Source organism: Rhineura floridana, chromosome 9 (genome assembly GCF_030035675.1).
Source record: "Rhineura floridana isolate rRhiFlo1 chromosome 9, rRhiFlo1.hap2, whole genome shotgun sequence".
Lineage (NCBI taxonomy): Eukaryota > Metazoa > Chordata > Lepidosauria > Squamata > Rhineuridae > Rhineura > Rhineura floridana.
The window spans coordinates 82,926,838-82,945,240 of record NC_084488.1 but is presented as its reverse complement, the minus strand read 5'-3'; the positions used below and the strand labels follow the sequence as shown (position 1 = coordinate 82,945,240).

The 18,403-nt window shown below is 41.5% G+C and overlaps 2 protein-coding genes across 3 annotated transcripts in view; one reads left to right on the top strand and one right to left on the bottom strand.

The window, feature by feature from the left end:
- EXOSC9 (exosome component 9) overlaps positions 1-6,495 on the top strand; it is a 40,835-nt gene extending 34,340 nt beyond the window's left edge. For both annotated transcript variants that reach the window (XM_061585200.1, XM_061585199.1), the window contains exons 9-12: positions 2,505-2,651; positions 3,399-3,589; positions 4,707-4,779; positions 6,275-6,495. In XM_061585200.1, coding sequence (XP_061441184.1) covers positions 2,505-2,651; positions 3,399-3,589; positions 4,707-4,779; positions 6,275-6,344 — 481 coding nt within the window. In that variant the 3' untranslated portion in view covers positions 6,345-6,495. The remainder of the gene's footprint in view (positions 1-2,504; positions 2,652-3,398; positions 3,590-4,706; positions 4,780-6,274) is intronic.
- A 999-nt stretch (positions 6,496-7,494) lies between these two features.
- On the bottom strand, positions 7,495-18,403 carry CCNA2 (cyclin A2). The gene is made up of 8 exons (XM_061585202.1): positions 18,114-18,403; positions 16,743-16,995; positions 15,000-15,112; positions 13,415-13,638; positions 11,099-11,303; positions 10,201-10,314; positions 8,967-9,100; positions 7,495-8,696 (listed from the first exon to the last, which is right to left on the bottom strand). The coding sequence occupies exons 1-8, from the start codon at positions 18,285-18,287 to the stop codon at positions 8,645-8,647; spliced, it is 1,269 nt and encodes a 422-aa protein (XP_061441186.1). The 5' UTR covers positions 18,288-18,403; the 3' UTR covers positions 7,495-8,644.

The window sequence follows — 18,403 nt, the reverse complement described above, 5'->3', positions numbered from 1 at the left end:
ACCTACTGAAGATGAAGGTGTGTGTTTGAGGCAAGCTCAGGGATTTGATTAGAGATACCTTACAGTCATCTCTGATTTTTAATGAATTTCAACAGATTATGAGAATTTCTTAAGAAAAAAGTCCAAACGGCTTCTTGTTTGTGTCTCTCCCGTTTTTCACTTTAACCTGTGGATTCTCCATGGGGGTTGTGTATCACCAAGAAAAGTTTCAGAGTTGTAGAGCAAGTGGTTCTGAATCCAACAGTATAAGGCTGTTATAGAACTATAGGAAAGCTATAGACTATAGAAAGCACCAGAAAGGGGTGTGGGGGGGGTGTTTTCAATCCCTACTGACTATAGTATAATATAGTATACATGAAATAAATATGAGAGCCATAATGAAATAAATATGAGAGCCAGTGTGGTGTAGTGGTTAAGGTGTTGGACTACAACCTGGGAGACCAGGGTTCGAATCCCCACATAGCCATGAAGCTTACTGGGTGACCTTGGGCCAGTCACTGCCTCTCAGCCTCATGAAAACCCTATTCATAGGGTCGCCATAAGTCGGAATCGAGTTGAAGGCAGTACATTTACTTTACTTTACTAAATATAGGAGAACTTAAATAGGGCTGTTAATGGTAACCCATTTATCTGAAAAAATGCATGTAACTACAGTATGTACATATCTGAGTTCCAGATTGTGCAAAAATATAGATGTTGGAAAACTATAAAGCTTTCCTGGCACATACATCTTCATAAATATCTCCTCCATATTTAGCATGCTCCATCAATTTGTTACCCTGTTGCCAGGTCACCCTCTTCTCTCATTTTGTTTACTCTGCTCTTGCAGATTCTTGATGAAACTAGATTTTTTGGGGGGAAGACACTTCAGCATGCTGTGCTGCTTTAAACCAATCCCAGAATCACTGTTGCAGTAGAATTATGAGTTTGTTTGGTGATAGTGATGGGTGAAGACCCTCTGCCTGATTTTTTTTTTTTAAGTAAAACTTTACTTTCAAAATAATTAGCTTTTCAATTCTGAAGTTTGGGTCCTTATGCCTTCTCAGCAATATCATGGGGAAGATGACAGGGCCTAGATGTTACCTATCCTAAACGTAGTTGTCAGTGATGAGAGTATGTAGCAGGACTTCTGTTAGGTACACCATAAAGACTACAGTCACATGTTCTGGCAAAAGTGTGTAGAGCTAAGAAACACTGTTGTGACTCCTCCCCACCAAGGTTGCCAAGTACGTTTATGAGGGGATAGAAGAAATATTGTGGCAGTTGGGTAGGCTCACAGGAATGTCACAATCTAAATTTCTGAGGAGTCTATGCCCTATTCTTAAAGGGCTTGGAAAGGCTGTTTGCTGGGGGAGTTAATCTAACCCTGCTCCCCCCATTTGTGGGCTAGATGGCTCTAAGTAAAGCTGATGTAAGCCACAGGAGCCTGTTGGATTTATGTCTTCAAAATGCGTCATGGGATATGATGAAAAATAACTCCTGGAAGGGAAAAGGGGAGGAGTGTGCTAAAATTATTTATTTACATGCATTTAAATATTATGAGCTTTTGTTCCTAGAAAAACTGAGTTGATTATATCACTTATATTCAGAAGTGTAACATCTAAAAATGCATCTATATGAAACCACTAGGAGAAATCACTGGGGCTGATAGGAGTTGGGAGTCAAACAGCATCTGAGAGGGCCACAGGTTCCTTATGCCTGATCTAGAAGACATTTTGGTCTGGATGAGGCTGAAAAGACAATATCCAGACAAGACAGAGGTAGTGTTGGATGAGAGGTCAGCTGACCTGGGTGGAGATGTGCAACCTGTTTCAGATGAGGTTGTAGTCTGCTTGAAGAATCAAGTATGGAATTTAGGGATTCTCCTGAACCTGGAGTTTTCCCTTGAGTAGTTCTTAACAGCAATTCTGTATGGAGAAGGCGGATCTAGCATCCAGAATGGACTATTGTGATCTTTAAGTGGAACACTCTTAAAGATAGTTCAGAAACTTAATTTGGTTCAAAGTGTGGCCACCAGAATACTGGTAGGAGCAGGAAGATCAGTATATATTACACCAGTTTTTCATCAGTTACACTGGCTACCAGTTTGGTTCTGAGCTCAATTTAAAATGCTGATGATAGCTTGGTTCTAAAGGGTATCCTGTGGCCTACTCCCTTATAGACTTGCCCAAGGTCTGAGATTGGCATTGTAGGCCCAGCTCTCTGAGCTTTTTCTGTCATAGTACTACATCTGTGTAATTCTCCCCAGCGAAGGTCTGCCAAGTCCATCCTCCTCTAGTCCATAAATGGCCTCTGAAAAGCTTTTATTCTACTGTTTTTATTCTGATGTACTTTTCATATTTGACTGATTTTAATTGTTCTGTAACTTTGTGAGTCACTTTGGAAAAAGTATTTTTAAAAGCAGGATATAAATTATTGAAATAAATATAAAGAAACAACATGTCAACCTTTAAATTATGATGCAAAGTTTGGACTTCTAAAAGATTTTTTTTCTCTTTTAATAGGAAAAAAGGTGGGAAATTTGGATTTGCAGAATCTATTCCCAATCAAAGAATAACTGCCTTTAAGATAGAACAAGCCGCGATTGATACTAATGATGTACAAGAGCAAGCTGAAGAAATAATCTCCAAAGCATTTCCACCTTCAGAAGTGTATCTTTTTTCTTTTTCCTTCCTCATATGATTGAGTTAGGTGATTAGGGTTAGGCTAGGATCCCATTACATAGAGCTCTTGTTCTAGGAAGACTAGTATATAATTAAATGCATTTTTATCATTCTAGTTTCAAAGGTTCTGAATTTGTTATGATGCCTACACAAACTCTTCTAAAGGAGAGTGTCCAAAAATAACATGCAAATTCACCGCAGCAGGAAAGAGCATACAGCCACCAGCAAGGACATGGAGAAAATTATGTAGATGTTGAAAAATTTCACAAATGGCATAAAATGGAAATCATGTTATTCTTCACTAATGATGTGCACAATAGATGGTTATTATGCTCGTTTTTCCCTATGATAACCACAATAGGAATAGTCCTGGTGAAACATTTAATTACTGTGTAACCACAGCAGAACCTTGACGGAATAAAGTATCTCAACTTTATGCATCAAACTGATAATTACACACCTATTGTGCTAAAGGCTATATGCAGAAAGGTACCCTAGGTTGGGTATCACTGTGCTGTGTTCTTTTATTTGTCCCTAAATAAGCAACTTTCCATTTTTGTCCGAAATGTGTAGTGGATTTCTTCACCCTATACTATTGCTGTATATACAGTATTCAGGATAGGATGGAGCTTGCTCCTCCAAAATAAAAAGCAAGGTGAAGTCCCTATCTGAGTCAGAAAGCCCGTTAAGATCATGGTACTGTAATGAATTTTGGGTTTTTCTTAATGAGCTTAGTTTGACCAAGCCAATTTTATGGACTTCTGGCACAGCCCAGATTGGAGAAGGACTTGAAAATTCATGGGGAGATTTTGAGGAATCTGAAAAGGAGGATGAGGAAGATGAAGTTGCCGAAGATGAACCTGTAACAGTAGAAGATCAGAATATGGAAACAGAAGATGCTCATGTTGGAACCAAAAATCAGAATGGTTAGTATCTCTAGCAGTGATGCTTTAAAAAAGATCTTTGGTAAGATGGAATAGGAAATCACAGCTTAAAGTTGCAAGTTAGTTTGTCTGTGTTTCTGCTTTAGTACATGCTAATTATAGGTAAGCAGGAGTTCTTGGCCACAACCTAGACAGCTGCATATGCAAAGAGGTGGCAGTTTGAATATTGCCTTGAATAATGTCTGTTTACTGTCATCCTATGGGCTCCTGCTGGGAGGTCCTGCTGCTGCCCTGGGCTTCTGCTGGGAGGAAGGGCGGGATATAAATAAAACAATAAATAAATAAGATAAACCTGAGGTGAGCCAGTCCCTGAGTTCCCCCTCCCCGTGTGGGCCACTGTGACACCAGATGACCCAACTTCAAAGGAAAGAATCAACAGTGCACTCCAGATACTTCCTTCTTTGCAGCCTGGCTTGACCGCAAAGGGTTGCAAATGAAGATCCCTGCTCAGAGGGGTTTGTAGGCGCTGCTGCTAGTTGATAGGTGGTCATGGCAAGCCCTACTTTTAACAGGGATTGGCTCCACTTGTGCACTCCCAAATATGCATCTGGTCCCAAATTTAAAACATGCTGCATACAAGTCCTGCATACCAAGGAATTATCAGCAGCACACTTTAAGGCTCACAGTTGTTCCTGTGTTGTTGTTGAAACAGAAAAGTTAATGTTTTAGCAAACTGATGTTTCGTAATTAATATTTTAATTTAAAGAAAATAAGTACTGTGTCATTTGAGACCAAAGCATTATACAGGTGTCTGCCTACATCTGACTTAATCAGAAACATACTGATAAACCTTGGTCACTGTATGTGTTGCAGCTGTCATGCAGCTTGAAAAGGCATTAGTGTTCTCTGTCTACTTCTGCTATAGCATACAGCTTATGTTCTTCCAGACAGCATGGACAATTTGACATACCTGACCAGCCACTGCTAAAAATGTGCAAATTGGTGTAGAAAATCTCCACAAAATGTGGAACAAAGAACTACGGAATGAATGGTGTGGAGAAGACACTAATGGTCTAGTCAAGCCAGATTAATGTAGCATGATGTGTGAACTAGTCTTTGGAAACTATGTATCAAGCAACCATTTTCTTGTATCTTTAAGATGAGACAATAGTGTTATCCGACAGTGAAGAGGAAGATGTTGTGATTCTCGAGCCAGAAATTACACTCGTCAGGTAATCTCAATGACATTTTCTCTTTCTGTAACTGGTTGTTTGACAAGAATTACTGTTAGTGTGAGAGGAGATTCAGACTAGCTCTGGCTGCTTTGAACTACATGGAGCACGGTAGTATCCACTTGCAAGCAGGGCACCCAGCGCCACAGATTATCTACCTTGGATGTCTTATTTCCACTACGGTAGGGCCCCACTCATATGGCAGGTTCTGTTCCAGGCCCACGCCGAAAAGCGAAAACTGCCGGAAAGTTGGGCCCTACTCAGCTGTAGCGCACGATCAGCTGGAGCACAGGGAGCTCATGCACTCCAGCTGATCCCTGTCAGCTGGGGCACGTGACCCGCTGGAGTGCAGGGAGCTCGTGCACTCCAGCTGATCGCTGTCAGCTGCAGCGCGGTGGCTGGAGCTCCCCAAGCTCCAGGTGATCGTCCTGCTGGTGCCGCTGTATTAGCGGAACACCAAAAAGTGGGGCCCTACTATACAGTGCTTAAGCAGATAAAAAATGGGAGGAGTTGCTTCTGAGCATGTTCAAACTGGACAACTGAAGGCTAGCCGTCCATAACTTGTTTATCACTCAAGTTGGATAGAAAGTTGGAGTCAATGAGCATACAAACTAACAGAGGTGAGAAAAAGTGCAAACTGCTCCACATTCAGAGATGTCCTTTTAGATGAAAATTAAGAGGATGCAGTTCTCAAAGATATTGTACATGGGCTCTAGGGAGTGGAAGCTTGCATGTATGACACTAGTAGCTACAAGCAGAATCTCTGCAGACATACTATGTTCTTATTGTTACTAAACTGTTTCTGCTTGTGCTTTTGAAGGAAGCAGGCCACAGCCCCACAGGATAATTAAATGTGTCATGCATCTGGCCCACATGATCTTAAAAAAAGTTCATTCTAAGTGAAAAGTTAACTAAGGATTCAAACAGGATTTCTCAAGGCTAGTTTTGATATTAAAAGTATAATTGTTTCCAGCTATTGAAATGTCTTACATTTTACATAAAATGTTATGCTAAGAAGGAAAAATGTATTTATATGCTCAGGTTGAATTTGAGAAATCTAAATATTATAAAATGTTAACTTTTCTACACTCTATGCAAAGGTATTGGCACATGTAATAATGCTAGTTAATGTGATTTCTGGGCCCAGGAAGCTAGTCCCTATAAGTCTCCTTTTCCATCAACAAATTTTTAAACCTTAAATAAGGTTGTACCTAGTGACAATTTTTGAAGCTGGGGTGGCAGATCACACATTCACATAAGCTTCAGTGCTGTGCAATCCAAAATATGTTCACTGGGGCTTAATTCCCAGGTAAACATGCATGTAATGAGGATTGCAGCCTTGCATAGTTTTGTTCTCAAATATAGTCCTGGTCATGTAAATAGACATGCTTAGTTTACCTAATTGAAAATTAAGATAGTATGGTCTGTTCATCAATCTGTAGTTGAATGCTAGATTTTTGTTTTACCTACACTCAACTCCTTTTTCTTTCTATAGAACTGGATCTTCCCCCAAACAGGACATCAGTAAAAAAATTGGCAAAAAGAAGAAAAAAAGTGTTTGTTGAAAAGTTTTATTTTTGTATATTAAACTTTCCTGCTCAAAGGCAACATTAGCGTTCAATAACTTTGTATATTTTCATGCAGTTGTAGTGGTGCACACACTTGCCTAAGTGATGTGTGTATGTACATATATAAAGTAATCTTTTTCAAACTTTCTTTTACGGTGGTCTTGGCTGATTTTATTGGTGCATCTATATTTAAGCTGCAGTCCTATGTATTCATATGTAAGTCCTATTGAACTCAGTGAGACTTGCATATGAGTTGACATGTGTAGGATTATATTGTCAGAATTCAAGAGCAGCCGCTGAAAGTTCAGCTGAAATTCTTTTTGCTGCTGTACCTTCTATATTACTTCCTATTTGTAACCATATAGAATATCTTGTATATGTTCTTTAATGTTGTCTCTTTGGATATGGCCTGTATCTTTTTTTTAAAAAGGCAGCTAATGAGTGTACTCTTGTGCAGTTCATGTACGCTGGAAGTCCTGTAGTCTCTTGTAGTTATCTGGCAAGATAATTTGGGAAGAACCATATCTTTCAGTAAAGGTAATTGAAATCAAGATCCAGGCGAAAATAGCAGGTCACCTGAGAGTTAGATGCCAAATCTGATGAACCAGCAACTGACCTACTGTACAGCTGTACTTCTAGTTGTCCAAGCCAATACCTCTGAAGGAGGGAAATAAGAGTTTGCCTTGTTTACTTAAGCTTGTTTAATTAATCCAAAGATGCTGCCACACAACAGGGTAGCGGGAGAAAGGGGCAATAACTGAAGGTTACCACTGTTATTGATCACTCTTCCTAGTGGTAAGCAGAACTAGACTAGAGATGTTTTCTTCCTGACAGCTCTTTACTGCAAGACAGACAACATGTGAATCTGGCCATCTTGGCCAGTTAGAATTCTACTTCCCTTCCCAGTCTGCTTGGTTTCTGCTATCAGTTCATAGGGTTACAGCTAAGATGACTTCAATATTTAGCTGTTCATTTGACAGCCAAGCTTCTGTGTCTACTGGCTAATGCTTCATGGGCACAGTAGTTTCAGAAGTGACATTTTGAGAAATAGCACTATAAAAAAGGTATAAATTTAAAAAACAATTAAAAACCCTTTTCAGTCCAATGGAAAGCTGCTCCATAGGGCAAAGTACTTCCAAGACACAAGACCTTTTACAGGATTTTATTGACCAGCTTCACGATGGTTTACAGTTAGGTCTTTCCATGCATTGGTTTGCTGTGAGCACATCATGTCAAACAGTATCAGTCTAGTTTATAAGAATTCAATCCTACTTAAATATGAATATAAAAATTAGCCACCCTTACAAATATAGAAAACCTTTCAAACTAGGGCTTAGTTTGCACAACAACTTCACTACTTCCAACCTGGATCAATACAAATCAGATTTGAACAGCTACCCACGTAAAGGGCCTTTGTCAGCTGCAGCTAGAAAGCAGATCAGTATGCTTCCACAGCAGCTGCTTTACTAAAGATGCCCTTACGCACAAGTTGAGATCACTGTTCAGCACTGCATTACCTCTATCACTGAATACTGTACATGGCTTTTGCATCTGTAGGTCAGTGTTTGGCATGCTCAAATAACCAAATATGTTAAGCACAGTTCCACTTTGTAACCTCTGAGTGCAAGCCAGAACAGTTTACACAGCAGTAGCCATCCACATAGCAACCCCTGTTACAAGAGTGCTACCTCTTGCCCTGTTTTCCAGACTCCCATTTCTATGGGTTAGAGTGAAAGCCATTAATGCAGTGTTTTATATGCTACTTCATCACCATTAATTTCATACCAAGCACTACTGCCAACAGCTGAAACAAACCTCTAGTAGCCAGTGAGTATTCTTAATGGATACTAGGAAGTGTCAAAGTAGCTTCACTTTTAAATTATATTAGGCACCAGTTGACTTTCCCACATATGCTGATGCAACTTAATTATATATAGGAGTCTGGACAGACTGAACCTTAGTATTTCAAGTATGCAGATAGACTCTATTGAACTTTGACTTGATTTAGACTCAATCCCCACCTGCATGCTCTTTTTTAAAAAAAGGGATGAGCATCAGTACTCAAGTGGTTGACTTGCATGGTTTGTCTGTTTCAACACAACGTTAAAAGGCATGTCACCTAAGCATTTAGAACAAGATTGCATATACAAAAGTTTACATTAAAACATTATAAAAGTAGAAAACTTCATAATTTTCTATGGTAATATACCAGAGTGACTGAAGTCTAAATAAAAGTTTAGAACTGTACATTTGCTTGGTACTATACATCTCTGAGATGTTGTGTCTTCTTTTGAGTGTTATAATAAGTTTATTCTCTCTGGTGGGTCAATCAGAGATACTGCATGGTACCTGAAAAAATAAAGTGTTTGTGTAAGTGAATTCTGCTCTCCAACACAATATTTATATTCATTCATCAGTGTAGATATTCTACTCCCTCCACATGTTGGACTATAGCTCCCATCATCCCTGACCACTGGCCATGCTAGCTGGGGCTGATGGGAGTTCAAGTCAACAAGATCTGGTGTACACCATGCTGACCACCCCTGCTCTAATGTATCCCCAACAGTAGACAGCAAGCACAAAAAAGAGCTATTGCCACCACCAGAGTAAAGTACTTACTTTACAGCCTTGTATTTCTCCCGTATAGACTGTTGTGTATGCTGTGCTGCTCTGTGGTAAGTCTTGTGGAGGTCTATTAGACAAGGCTTAAGACTTTCAATTGTGTATCCCGTAACTTCAGCAAGAGAGTCGGTCTGCCAATGAAAGTGTCAGCTGGTTACTCAATGCTTCCTTTTGGCATTAAATATAGGAGTTGCTTTTAATGCTTGGAAACTGTTTCTATTTTGTTGTCATGTTTTGTTCTAAAGCTGAAGTTTGACATTATCCTATGCCAACCCTAACTCTCTTTAATAAGCTGTAGGGAATATTTTTTAAAAAAAATACCTGGGCCGTAAAACAATTCTTCTCTTATTGTGTAGATTCATCACCATGGCACTTGCCAGCAAATCTGATTACTAGAAGAGAGCCAAGTCAACTTTGTGTTTAATAGCCTGAACACAATAATAGTCCCATGGCTTATTGCCTAGAGAACCTTATATGCTATGCTCTTAGTGCCCCAGGGAATGTTACCCTTAAGCAAACAATTTGTGGCATAGGGTAACAACTAAGTTTGGAACATTTTGGAAAATGGGGACAGAGACAGAGCTAAGTTCTGCAGGAAATACAGTATGTAGATGAAATCCTATCGAGGTCATCAGTACAGAGCACTTGGATGTTATGGTCTAGATATTGCAGCCTATAAACACTTAGGCTGCAAAATGTGTGCACTTCAGTGGAACTTTCCTCCAAGTAGCAGTCATGGGATTGGACTGTTGGTGGGTAAAAGTGCCTTGCAAAAAACTTGCAAACGTTACAGGCCACCAAATTCTAGTCAAAATATTAAATAGCTTTGATATTAGATGTGCCTCAAGGCAAAACACCTGCTCATCTCCAGTTATAAATATCAGTTGAATTTACACACTGCCCTTAAGTAGTTACTTTCAGGGCAGTTCCTAAGAGATTACAATAAGAGCAAAATACAACAAAGCAGTCTGAAGTCTCAAGCAGGGAAAATAAAGGTCTTCACCTGGTGTTGGAAAAAACAATGTATGTACCAAGGAGCCTCCCCAGGGAGTTTTCCAAGGAGGGCACCATAACTAAGGAGGCTTTCTCCCACATTTGCGTGATCTCAAGTTAGTAAGGAGATGCAGAGGAGGGCCTCTGAAGAGGATCTCAGTGTACACTGCGCAGGCAGGCTGAATGGGTGTAGACTATCTTGCCTCAAATATGCATATTAAAGGAAGTGTATACATACCCAAGTTTTACCAGAAATAGTATAGCTTGCTATATGAAATGCTGCAGCAGCAATTACTGATGGCAGGTATTTCAGGTATGTATCAGCATCAATTAAACTCAGTTCTCCCAAGTACTGTAGAAGGAAAACACACTTTTAACGCTTCATTTTTTATAATATCAAGGTATTCTTGTGCATTTGTGAGTTAAGCTATACCAAGCCAAGTCTTATAACCTTAATCCTGACTGTTAAAAAAACCCACTTGCTGGCCTTGGGGGTATTTTTGGACCCCAATGTCTTTTTTCCAAAAGGAAATCAGTGTTAACTGGCTAAAATTTGGGGACATTGTACAAGTGACAGTTTGTGGCAATGACCTAGAATGACAACCCTGTAGGTCTACCCATGTGTAAATTACACAATGAAAAGTTCACCTGGGGTCAAAATTTACCCCAGAAGTCAGGATAAAGGTTAAATGAAGACTATAAAAAATTTTAAGAGTTTAAGCAGAGTTCCTCCAGGTTCCTAGTTAAAAAGCCTGACATACCACATTTCTGTCTTATGGAAGCTGCAGATTTTATATAGGCCAGTAATCTCCATGTGTCACAGAGGTGGGACTAGCCCTGCTGTGATTACCAGTGGCTATACTCCTGTGTCCCCTTCCTGTGCTACATGGCACAAGAACAGAAAAGTCACAGGCACTTGTAATGGAGACTGGCAAAATATGCCATTGACTTGGACAGCATGTCAAGCCCTCCCCTATCCCCCATTAGCTAGGGAAAAATTGTATTCCCCCTACCAGTGATACAGTTTTAAGTGGTACACGCCTAACACAAAGCTCTTCCTTAAGGGAAGGCACCTGGTTCCTACAGGAACTACGCGTAAGTTGTTGCTTTTTTCTGTAGAACTGACTAACACTTACCATTGCCAGGGTTTCCACTTGGGAGCTAGCTGGCTGATGTAAGAAATATTGAGATAGGAACTGGTTTATAGTAGGCGCTGCCAGATCAAATGTAAGGACTTTCAGAACTAAGTACTCCATCCTGAGGACTTGTTTCTTTGTGTAAGTGTCATCTGTGATATATACAAATTCTGCTACTTCAGGAGGGTAGATTTCTTCAAACTTCCTAGAGTAGAAAGGAAAACACTGATGTAACCATCAAGGTGTATTTCTCTCCACCCCCTTGTACTCAGGGCTGCACTGAGTGAGCCAGGCAGTTGCCTGAGTGCTGAACTGAGGGGGGCACGAAGATGAGCTCAGTGGCTGTGTTTTTTTAATGTGACTCAGGGTGACAAAAAGCAAGTGTATAACCTTTTTTTCAAGGTTCTATAGGTTGTTTGGGTACTAACTACAGGAATGATCTTCATTCAATTAGCTTTAACATGTTTCTTTTTTCCATTTCCGTTTTGATGTCACATTTGTGCTACGTAAAAATCAGTGAAATAAGTAAATGAACGCCACCTAAAATTTCCAGGCAAGGTGCCACTGGAGAATAATTGTCTGTGGCAGTTACCACAGGGAAAGGTGTTGACGTGATGTGTGGCCAAGCCTTAAGAGAGGAATCATTTCTGAGCGAGTAGCAGAGAAGGCCAGCAGCAGGTCACAAGCAGAACAGAGACTGAGCCCAAGCACAACACAATCCCTGTTTCCTTATCCCCATGTAAGAAAAAATGAAGCACATTTTGCTTCATTCTGCTTGATACAAGGGCAAAGAGGAGCTGCAGGCAAGAATTCTTACATGTGGTCTGTGCATGCAGTAATCCTCACACATGACTCCCTTGTACATACATGCACGGTCCCTGTAGGGAGCAGCAGGGGCCCCAGCATCGCCCCTGCACCAGGCCCCATAAACCCTATGTGTGGCCACACAAAGCCCACCGGGGGGGGGGGCACCAAAGACACTCCTCACCTAAAGTGCTCTTTATCCTAGGGCTGGCCCTTCTTGTACTATTCCATCAGTATACGCATTAGATAAGCAAAGTAGCCAGTAAAGATGCTGTTGGCTTTTATCTGACTTTACATATTCTAGTTGCGTCCAAGGACTTAGCTACAGACACCAGCTTGGGACACTTTTGAAAATAGGCAAGGGCACATCAGTCCCCAGTGTGTATTAGGTTCCCTGGTTTATACACTGTATGCATCAGATAATGACTTAACACACTGGACATAAAGTTGCAATAGCTTCTTTAAGAGATTTATAAACCTAAATATTTATAGTTCAGGTTTTATATTTGAGAGAAACCCTGAAGTGTGAGAGGGCATTTGTTTCTTAGGCACAGGTTGCACTCCCTTTGTACAAACAGGTATGTAGTCTGGGGGTGCTCCTGGAAACATCTTTGTCACTTGAGGCACAGGTGCCTCAGTGGCTAGGAGTGTCTTTTACCAGCTTTGGCTGGTAAAATAGCTACAGCCATCCCTGGACCAAAATAGCTTGGCTACTATAGTCTTGGCACTGATAATCTCAAGACTGGACTACTGCAGGGAACTACGGCGGGCTTCCCTTCGGCTTAACTTAGACGCTGCAGCTAGCCTGTTGACTGAGGTATTAACACCATACAACAACTCTGCTGAGGGAGCTGCACTGATTGCCAATATGCTACGGGGTGCAGTTCAGGGTTTTGTTTTTAGCATTTAAAGCCCTAAGCAACTTGGGGCCAGGTTACCAAAGGGACATCCTTGCCATATATGCATATACATCTGCCTGGCAACTGCGTTCCTCAGATGGGCACTGAGAATACTGCATGCCCCAGAGGTTTGTGTAGCTTGAACTAGAAGCTGGGCTTTTGTTGTTGCAATTCTAGCTCTCTGAAATCAATTACCAGCCAAAATTAGACAGGCAACCAGCATCATGATGTTTAGGCACCTATTGAAGACATTTGTTTAAGGCTTTCCTTGAGGTATGATCTACTCATTTGTGAAATATTAATTGTACATCTGTAGGAATGGTTTTATTTTTTAAAAAATTGTATTTTATCTTATTTTTATCATGTTGTTCATTGATTTAATGGCCTCAGGCTGTGAAGCAGTTTAAATTTGTAAAATAAATAAATCTCAGCAATACGTTGTCCAGGTACATATTTCTTATGAAGTGATGTCAGCACTGTACTTGGAAAGTCTTGAAAATTTCCCCCTGTCTCATGAAAGCCCAGATTTGGGAGATCTTGGTTATTACAAGACAGAACATGATGTTCCAGAGAACACCAAATACTGAACACAGTGGATATTTAGTTTACTTACGATGCCAGCAACATGGCAGCTGTTCCAAGAAGCTGAAGCTTCCCTCTTAGCACTGACATTGAAGACAGAAATCTGTCAATGTAGTTTACAGCCAAGTGCAGTGTTTCATTCTGTAGCTTATATTCTTCACCAACTTCTACTAGCCAGTCCACAAGAATAGCCCGCATGTTGTTTGTGATGTCTGGCTGCTTCTTCATGTAACCCACTTTGGGCTTGCATTTCACCTAAAAACAAAAGGTAGGTGATCATTACCTCCTGCTGGTTTTTGAAGGGATTCTAGCTGCTGTGTAATTAGATTTGTGCTAGGAGACTACTTGCAAACTATTACCGAACAGCAAAAAGGGAAAAAAGTAATTGTCTTCACTGTTTTGTCCCAAACTGTTTGTATTTTAGATCTTGGGAAAAGATGCACAAAACTTTTAAACCACGTTCACTTGCTCTCAACTGGTGGACAGCCATCTGTGTAGGCACACAGGGTAGAATGGGGAAAGAGTTGTCCTACTTAGACACATCGGTTCAGAGCTCCTTTTTGTTGTAGAAAAAACTGCCCACTAGCTACTTGTTATTAGATGCAAGTTTACAAGAGATATGCTACATGGGTAGCCAAGACATTCTGTTGTAGATCAAACTGGAACCAATATGCACCCTGTTTGCCTTAGCACTTCTACTGGTGCTCACTACAAGCCTCAACCTATCCATTTTAAGACCAAGTTAAGGCAGCCAATAAAAGAATGAAACATTAACAATGGTAGCTATCCATCCTTTGCTCCATTGACCCTTCCCACACCCTAGCTTTTCACACAGCTTCCAAGGCAATTGGCTGCAGTCACTACTCACAGTAGACAAGTGGAAGATTGAAAAGCTGAACACAAGGTCACTTAAAATAGATAAAAGGAGTGGTAACAGGTCTTACATGTGTCAGAACTGGATAGTGTAGGTGGATTTGACATTGTTTAGCCTAGTATGTATTTGTACACTTTTTACAGGCAGCCCAGACATGAACACTTCATAAAAGGTCTACTAAGCTATCAAGCCCTATTCAGTAAGGAATTTCCTTAGCAGCTTGACCATTTAATGTATTGCGCTGATCAGATGAGACAAACTACTACTTTACTATTTCATATACATGCAACTTTCCCCTTCACCAAGTCTATCAAGTCTGTTTAATCTACAGAGCAAGAGTGAAGAACCTGGCTGACTCTCCAGATGTTGCTAGACTCTAACCCCCATAAGCTCCTGCTAGCATGATAGCATGACCAGTCACCAGGGTTTATGGGAGTTGTAGTTTAGCAACATCTGGAGGGCCACAGGTTCCTCACCCTTGAACTTGATATAGGCCTCTTGTCTCATGCTTTGCCCTGGCAGAATCTGTGTATATTTTAAGGGGGAAAAAACCCAAATGTGGGTCCTTGTCAGGATGGGAACCAGGCATCATAATCCAGGGGAGAAGCAAAAAAAGGACATCCAAACCCTTCATAGAAACAGTTGTGACAGCCCTGAGGTAATCGTGTGCAGTTAGAGAAGATCCAAGTTCAGTTAGGTAGAATCCTTCCCACCCACCCCAAATGCTAAGCTATGTTCTTACTTCCATTTCCTTAAGATACTTATAGATGTCTTCAATGTAGTCTGGTACATGGTTAACGTTAATTCTCTGTTCTGTTTCTTGGACTATTGACATATCCATAATACTTGGAGACCCTAAAATACAAGATACAGAGCAATTTAAAACAGTTTTCATTCTTACGAAGCAACATCTTCAGGCTAACAGTGAATGCTATGAAACAAAAGGAGGTTTAGTTCTTTCGAGTCTAGATTCATTTTTGCTTACAGGATCATAGTATTATGATACTACTTGAAACTGGACAAGTTACAAGTATTACGTAACTTTTAAAAACATTCATTCATTGGAAGCCTTTAGTAGCAAATATTACCCTTACCATATGCGACACCACCTAGAGTGCACCCTTATATTACTAAAAGCCAGAGGTTTTTGAACTTTGGTATGGAACCCTAAAGTGGTCACAAGCCTGGAAATTGACAATTTACTGCTTGAAGAGATGGAGCAGGTGTGTTCTCAGTTCTTGGTCTTTGGGTCAGTGCTTAAAGCAGCTATGTCTATCCCTTTACCCTGACCACTGTGCCTCAAGTCCACAGAGTATGCCAGCCTACCTTCTTCTCTCCCTTGCACCTACCCCCCCCCCATCCAGACAAGTCAGCAACAACTCCAATCTTGACATCAATCCCCATCTCAGCCAACTTTATGCCCTCCCTCTCATCCCACTCAAACAGGATGAGTCTCAACTGCCATATCAGCCTGTGGCCTAGATAGCACAAAAAATGACAGCATCACTCCACGCCTCAGAAGCCACAGGGATGTTAAAGCTGTTGCTTCTTTCATGGAAGTTGTACAAAATAGCTCAACTCCCCTTCCCTGCTTTTGGATACTAGTGACCAGAACTTGTGGGTGTTGTCTTTGTGCAAATTAGAGCCAGCCTCACTGGATAAGCAAGTGAGGCAAGAGCCAAGCAGAACAGAGTGAAGCACAGCAGCAACTTTAATCTTTACTGCAAGCCACAGGTTTGTACCTTTTCTGCTGCAGACACTCAGCCCCACAATGCAAAGTTAGCTAGTTTTGAAGATGTATTTCTGCACCTCTTTCTAGGTACATGGGGAACTCTGCTATTGTTTCAGAACTACTTCTGTATCAACATGATCTAAGTTGTTTTGGGAATTAAAACTGCACATGGATCTTTCAATGTGGACAAATGGTTTGAGAATAAAAAGGGGCACAAGTAAAATATATCTGCTTCGGTTAAAGTTTCTTCTATAACAAGAAAGTCACTTAGTCCCATAAGGAAGTTCCAAAGAGGCAGTTATTTTGTGTAATTCAAGTATGCAAGGCCTGTACACCCCTGGGGAAAGACAGAGATGAGAAAGCCCAGATCAGGAAGCTAGTGTCATCAGCTCCTCAAGATGGATTGAGAATATTAAAATAGTTTGTATCATTTGTTTACTCTAATATTTTAAAACTGTAAATTACCTTATGTGTCTTGGCAGAAAAGGAGTATATAAATGCAATAAATAAAGTAGCACATGCCAGGAAGTTCTTATTTTTCAGATTTAGAAGAGTATTAGAAGTTCAGCTTAGCTTTTAAGATAAAAGGTGTGTGAACTTCTGCTACACCTGAAGTCGACTAGATCTGAAAAACCTTGGAGTCACTTGCAGTTCTCTGCTTGCCTCCTACAGCAGCAAAAGCTAACTCTTTTATTGGAGACCTTATATGCAATAACCAAAGTTAGTACTGTGCAAATCTGTTTCTGCACTCACCAGAACTAAGATCCATTGGATTGTCTATAGGTGTCAGAGGTTTCCTGGTTCCCATTGAGGCAACTGCTGTCTTCAAGCCTAAGGATTTTTCACTAGCAGAGATCTTTTTGGACACAGTGCGTTTCTTCTGTTTTGTGACATCAGGCTCATCCATATGTATAGTAAAAGCGGACTGCTTAACCCCCATTTTGCCCAGGGGGACACTGACATAGTTCTCATCATTGGTACTCCATGGTATATGACTGAGGGATACCTGCAACATGGAGTTCACCGTTAGCTACGACACACCCAATACTTGGCAATTGCCATTCAACCCATTGCTATTCTCCTTCACTGGGAGATTTCATTAAAAGTAATAAAAATAAAATAAAAGCCTATGTAGTGTAGAGATTAAAGTGTCAGGCTGAGAGAGCCATGGCCAAACCCTCCCTCAACATGAAGGTTTGAAACAGGTCAGTATTTTTCAATTTCACAGGGTTCTGGTGAGGATATAAGGAAGGCATAGTGGTTAGAGTGTTGGACTAGGACCTGGGAGGCCAGGATTCATATCCCCACTCAGCAATGAAGCTGGCTGGGTTGACCTTGGACTAGTCACAGGCTCTCAGCCTAACCTACCTCACAGGGTTATTGCAAGTATAAAATGGAGAGGGAGAGAACGATGCACACCCCCTTGAGCTCTTTGGAGTAAAAGTGGAATACAAATGTAATAAATAAATAAAGCAAGGTTGGGAAGAGGTTAGGCGGGTTCAACACCCTTGGGGAAAGGGTGGAATATAACCGTTGTGAACAGGTACGCAACGCAGATGTCCCCATCAGAGATCACGTTACAGAACCCCATTTACTTCGTGACCCCCTCGGAATTCATTGAGATGCGATGATGGGCCATCGTCATGCATCGTAAGCATCAAGCCTTCTCTCTCCACGTTAGCAGGCTCAGTGTCAGCAAAAGGGTGGCCGGAGGAGGCGCGGGGCAAGCTGGCGCTCTCTACATGGGGCTAGCAACGGGCAGCAGGTCTCCCTTTTCGGGACGTCTGGATCCGGCCGCACGTAGCGCCCCCTGCAGTCTCGAGAGCCAACCTTCTCTCCCACCGCCTAAAACTAAATAAGGACCCCTTCAAAAAAAACGTGCTTCCCGGTTCCAAGAGGAGTAGGAAGTGGTACCGGGAGCGCCCTGCTGGCTACTCAGCCGCCCTCCTCATCTCACCACCACGTACAAGAGGCTTTTGCCTCCTTTTTCCGCAGGAACAGAGAGAGATAGAGAAAGCGAGCTCTAAGATGGCGGATACGGGGTCTGTGGACCTCGGGCAAGAGTATAGATGGACTTTTGCCCCCCATCCAGGGGCAAGGAAAATAGCTCCCCTTCCTCTTTACCTGTGGCTGGGCATGGTGTTCTTGGTTGGCCCGCAGCAGCCCCAGGGCTACCCGGGTCCCAAGGGGAGCAGTTGTGAACTGAAGGTCGCCCCTCGCTCCCGGGGGCACATTTTCCTGGTTCTCCCGATCCAGAGCAGAAAGGGCGTCGGCATCGGTGGCGGAGCCCGTCAGCATGATAACGGTGACGGGGCTGACTGTAGGATCGGAAACCTCAAGCGGAGCGAGCTAAATCGAGCCTCTCCCGGCAGCTTTCCTGTTATGTGTGGTTCTCTCTCTGGGACCGCTCTGCT